The 5437-nt window shown below is 38.2% G+C and overlaps 1 protein-coding gene across 1 annotated transcript in view; it reads right to left on the reverse strand.

The window, feature by feature from the left end:
* The window catches only part of LOC107690236 (voltage-dependent T-type calcium channel subunit alpha-1I-like), a 124831-nt gene that overhangs the window by 44704 nt on the left and 74690 nt on the right, over positions 1-5437 (reverse strand). Inside the window, exons 17-20 of the mRNA XM_016488491.1 lie at positions 4663-4786; positions 4431-4499; positions 1498-1676; positions 1274-1400 (exon numbers count right to left, since the gene is read on the reverse strand). Coding sequence (XP_016343977.1) covers positions 1274-1400; positions 1498-1676; positions 4431-4499; positions 4663-4786 — 499 coding nt within the window. The remainder of the gene's footprint in view (positions 1-1273; positions 1401-1497; positions 1677-4430; positions 4500-4662; positions 4787-5437) is intronic.

Consider the following 5437-nt stretch of genomic DNA (forward strand, 5'->3'; position numbering starts at 1 on the left):
AAGATGTAAACACTACCATTCAAAAAAAAAAAAAAAAAAATCAAAATGTTTTTGAATGAACATAACAGTGATATTGTGAAATATCGTTTCATTTAAAACAAGGTTTTCTATTTGAATACATTTGAAAATGTAATTTATTCCTGTGATTGGAAAACTGAATTTTGACCAGCCATTACTCCAGTCTTCAGTGTCACATGATCTTAAAGAAATCGTTCAATCAAGTCGGCGCCAATGGCCTCGTGGGCAGCGCGCCGACATGTAGCGCCTTTGCGCTTCGGGCGTCCCGAGTTCGAGTCCCGGCTCGTGGACCTTTCCCGATCCCACCCCCATCTCTCTCTCACCCACTTCACTTCCTGTCGACCTACTGTCCTATCTAAATAAAAGGCATAAAAAAAACGCCAAATTCAGTGTCACATGATCTTAAAGAAATCGTTCAATCAAGTCGGCGCCAATGGCCTCGTGGGCAGCGCGCCGACATGTAGCGCCTTTGCGCTTCGGGCGTCCCGAGTTCGAGTCCCGGCTTGTGGACCTTTCCCGATCCCCCCCCCCTCTCTCTCTCACCCACTTCGCTTCCTGTCGACCTATTGTCCTATCTAAATAAAAGGCATAAAAAACGCCCCAAAAAAAAATCTTAAAAGAAAGAAATCAATCAATCAATCAAATATATATATACACACACACAGGTTTGTTTTTGTGAATTGTGGGGACATTCCATAGTCGTAATGGTTTTTATACTGTACAAACTCTATGCGCTATTGCCCTATACCAACCCTACACCTAACCCTACCCCTTACAGGAAACGTTGTGCATTTTTACTTTCTAAAAAAAACTCATTCTGGTAATGTCCTCATAAGTCACCTTCTCCTTGTAATACCTATGTCATACCCATGTCATTATACAAATTTGTGTCCTCATATGTCACAAAAACACGTGCGCGCGCACACGCACACACGCATTTATATAACGCTTTTGTCATCCAAGGCATTTGCAATCCTATCGAGGGTCTCTCCTCACCACCATCATATACACAGCCTTTTTTTAAACTAAATTTTGACATACAAATGGTGACTTTCTGCCACAGGTTTAAGTGTTTGTATATTTTTGTCAATAATAACAACTCACCTCAATTTCCAAAGATACAAATATTTATCAAAGATACAAAGATTTATTTTAAAAAGTTGCATTCAAAATGCTCTTCTAAAACATCAGAGGTAGCACACTGTCTCCTCAGTTTGCATGAACAAGATGTTTCAGAGAGCATCTTGTTCTTTACCTGGACTCCCAGGATGCCAAAGATGATGAAAAAGGCACAGCAGATGAGAACTATGTTTCCTATAGGCTTCAGAGAGGTGATCAAAGTCTCCACAACCAGTTTGAGGCCAGGAGCTCGACTGATAACCCTGTCAGAAGGGAGAAAAAAAAAAGCATTTAGCAGAGTTATAAACCAAGCATATGTTGGGCAATGCCACATGAATGCTTGCATTTTTTTAGATGTACCTGAGGGGGCGCAGTGTGCGCAGAAGCCTGAGGACCCTGAGCACCCCCAGTATCTTAGCCCCACCCGCCATCGACACGACAATGTCAATCAAAGACACAAACACCAGGAAACCATCCAAAATATTCCAACTGCTGCGCAAGTACGCCTGCTCTCCAAGATACAAACCCATAGACACCACCTACAATAAACAAGGAAACGACGTCTCAAATGGACAGCATAAAAACTTCAAGCAGTTCTGTAATGTATATCTTCGTTGTTCTGGTGTAATACTGCATAGACTTTGTTCAGTTTTATGTAGCACTGACTTCTGGTCCTCTAATCTGATTTAGAATTTCATTCCGGTCCCTTCTAGTGTGATTTTGCTTACATATCTTTGCTGGAATTGATCGAAACATTTACTGAAGTGGAGAAACAGACAGCAAAGTCAGAGTTTGTGATCTCCAGGCAAGCCAAGCCAAGACTTCTAATTATAGCCCTAAAATAGTGCTTCCTGTAGAGCTGATTTTACAACTCAACTGAGCTCTGCACAATTTACATCTAAAATCTACCATTTTGTCAGCGGTGAGATGCAGATGTACTTAAGGGAGCTGCTGAAGGCTGAGAGATTTGACTTGGAGATTTAAAAAACATTGTTACTTGTGGAAAAACAGCAACAAATATGAAACTAAAAAGCAGTAAAAGTGACGAAAATACAAAATCCATTGAAGCTCCAAGGTGACCTGAGCCTTAGGCCTCCCAGGCAGGTTCTTGTGACACTAACAAGACGAGTGACATGAAAGAAACAGTACGCACACACACTCGATCTGACGTCAGCATTTGCTAAGGTCTAAAGAGTGAGAAGAGCAAACAGTAGACAGAGAGAATTATGTACTTTTAAGAAATGAGATGCTGTACTGCGACACATATCTGCTCTTTCTTGGGATCAATTTGGCCTGTATTAGTCTGACAGTTTCTTTACAATACTGCCAAAGAAAGCCAATAATAAATCAGTGATGCATACCAGGCTAGTACAGTAATGTGACACTCACGCTAGCAATTTAAGAAGGTGCTTTTTGAGTGAGAGCAGATCTGCTTGCAGAACTCCTATTAGTCGAGTGTAGGTGGGCTGGGGACAGTAAAATCAGCCGCTGCCCCTCAGGCTATGTTATACTGGTAGGTATATTTTTGCTGTAGCTTGCAGAATCTGCCTCCCCAAGGATAAACTGTAATTGTTGACTTTCTGGTCCTCGAGAGAAAGGTGGAATCATTGTTTGACTTGTGTCTCCCACTGCACCAACGCTTTTAAAAATGTCCACAGTAGAGGAGACGCTCTGCATCATCTTATATTAACTGCGTATAGGCGGTTGACAAGACATTTTAAATGGCAACAAATGTATGAAAAACATCAAAAAAATATATATTCTTGTAAAATTATTTTTATTATTTATTATTTATTTATATTATGTAAAGTATTATTATAAAATATATAAAATAATTACATTTAAAAAAGGATAATATCCATGGCCCTACATAAGACAAGCAGTCTGGAATTGGTGGATGAAAAATAAAAATACATTTAAATAAAATAAAACATGCTTGTAACTCTACGTACATAAGACAAGCAGTTTGGAAAATGGATGAATGGATGGATGGAAAATAATAAAATATATAATAAAAAATAAATAAAATAAAATATAAACAATAAAATAAAAATAAAATAAAATAAAATACAAACAATAATAAAAAAATAAAAATAAATACAACCAATAAAAAAAAAATCATAAAATAAAATAAAATCATACAAATTCGCTTACACACAACGGTCTGGTATAGTCCTACTATGTAATGCAGTGTTGCTTTTGACAGGTCTATTTCTTGTTTGTTCCATTTCCCAATAATTGATTAAGTTACATAACTGATGACCTACAAGTGCCATGCATTTCCAGCTGAATAGATGGGCCAGTCTGTGAGATTGACTGCATCTGAAAGGGGAAACTGGCTCTAATTAATATCATTGCTTAATTGCTTGCCACAAGAGAGCCAGTCAGCAAACGTAATACCCCACTCTCAAAAGGTCCAGAGGAGAAAGTGTGTGTGAAAACGAGTGAGAAAGAGCGAAAGGAAGATGATGAAATGAGAGATGGATTAGAGATACACACACACCGTTTCATCTACTGGAAAATATTTAGCTAATTACCCATTCAAACGACCAGAGTCTTTAACAATGTCTCCAATGAATCTGAATGCGTGCAATTTTGTTCAATATATATCAACATATAATATAACGATGCATTATGTAATATTCTTTCATACATAAAACTGAAAGATTTGGGATTTAAAAAAAAACTGTAACATTTCACACTATTTCTAGGTCACTGATCAAATATGCAAATTTGACTCTGTACAGGCGGTATGTTGCTGTAGTTTCCAATGAAGCACAAAAAGTACTTTGGAATATCTCAAATTATGCTGGAGAACATGATTGGTTAGGTTAAAAAAAAAACTTTTGTGCAGCTATCGCTAAAGCAAAATACGGATGGGCGAATCAAATACTAAGACATTATGAAATGTATATTCATTTTTACTGAAACATTTCATTCAAATTTTTATGCTGATAATATAATTTGTAATGGAAAAATTGCATTGAAATGGAAAGATGCAAAATAGAACCATTTTCAATGGTGTTTTCTGTACCCCACTGTATGTTATATGCATAACTAAATGGATTATATTATACTCAAACCATTAAAACATGCAAGAAAAAAGAAAAAAAGTAGTAGGTATATTCACAGTATCTGCAATTGCTGTGAATACAATTACCATATTGATAATTTTCTCTTTATATACCAACACAGATCAGAGGCATGTCAGCACATACAGGAAGGTAAAAAAATCTATACATGGGAGTCCTGAAATCAGCACAATATATCATGCTGTGAATGTAAATATTTACCTTGAGTGTCATCTCCCCCACAAATATGGCTGTGAAAATGTAATTGGACACGGTGAGGAAAAGCCTCTCCTGCAGAAAGAGGAGGGAGAGAAAAAAAGAGAGCAAAATTGTGGCAAAAGCTGGAATTTTGTCAGTGCTGTGAGAATATCTGCTTGTGGACAACATGGAAATCATCAATAACTAAAATAGGTTAAAAAAAACTGAATCAAAGGTCCATTGGCCTCAGTCTTACCAGGCTACCCTGAAGGATCTTGGGTCTCTCCAGAGCCACAGTGATGCAGTTTGAGAAGATGAAGACCAGCACCACATAGTCAAACAGCTTATGGGCAATAATGGACTGGCACAACAACCTGAACCTGAAGAGGAAGGAGGAGGTCAGGAATAGAGAAACTGTATATAGAGACCAACTAAAGTAGAAGTACATAGCTTTGTTCCAAAACCAAGTGAGCTGCCTTGCTGCCTACATAGAAAGCATCCAAACCATCATGGAATCTCACAATTGAAGCGATTTAGAACATTCTACATAGGCATCAAGGGTGTGGTTTTTGATGTTAAAGGGGTCATATGATGCAATTTCAAATGTGTTACAAGCTGTTCGTGAATAGATAAGATCCCTAAAGTTGCAAAGACTAAAGTCTTAAACCCAAAGAGATATTTTTTATAAAAGTTAAGACTTGTCCATGCCCTCCTAAAATGGCTCGTTCTAACACGCCCCCACATGTCTACGTCACTGTGTGGGAAGATTTGCATAACACCGCCCAAATGTTCACGCAAAGAAACAAGGCGTAACTTTAATTCTCACTGTAGTATTTTTGTTGCCACAGCCGCCATGTCATGAAGAAGCTGTGTGTTTCATTGTGAAAGTGAAACTACTTTGTTTTACCTTTTTTAAAAGAGGACGATATCCGCTTCGTCACGCCTAGTATGCCCTAAATACATCAACTTCGCGCTGTGGATCGCCGGATCGGCTTTCACCGTGGACGAAGTGGAGTCCAGCCCGGGGTCGT

The sequence above is a fragment of the Sinocyclocheilus anshuiensis genome, unplaced genomic scaffold (genome assembly GCF_001515605.1).
Source record: "Sinocyclocheilus anshuiensis isolate Anshui unplaced genomic scaffold, SAMN03320099.WGS_v1.1 scaffold461, whole genome shotgun sequence".
Lineage (NCBI taxonomy): Eukaryota > Metazoa > Chordata > Actinopteri > Cypriniformes > Cyprinidae > Sinocyclocheilus > Sinocyclocheilus anshuiensis.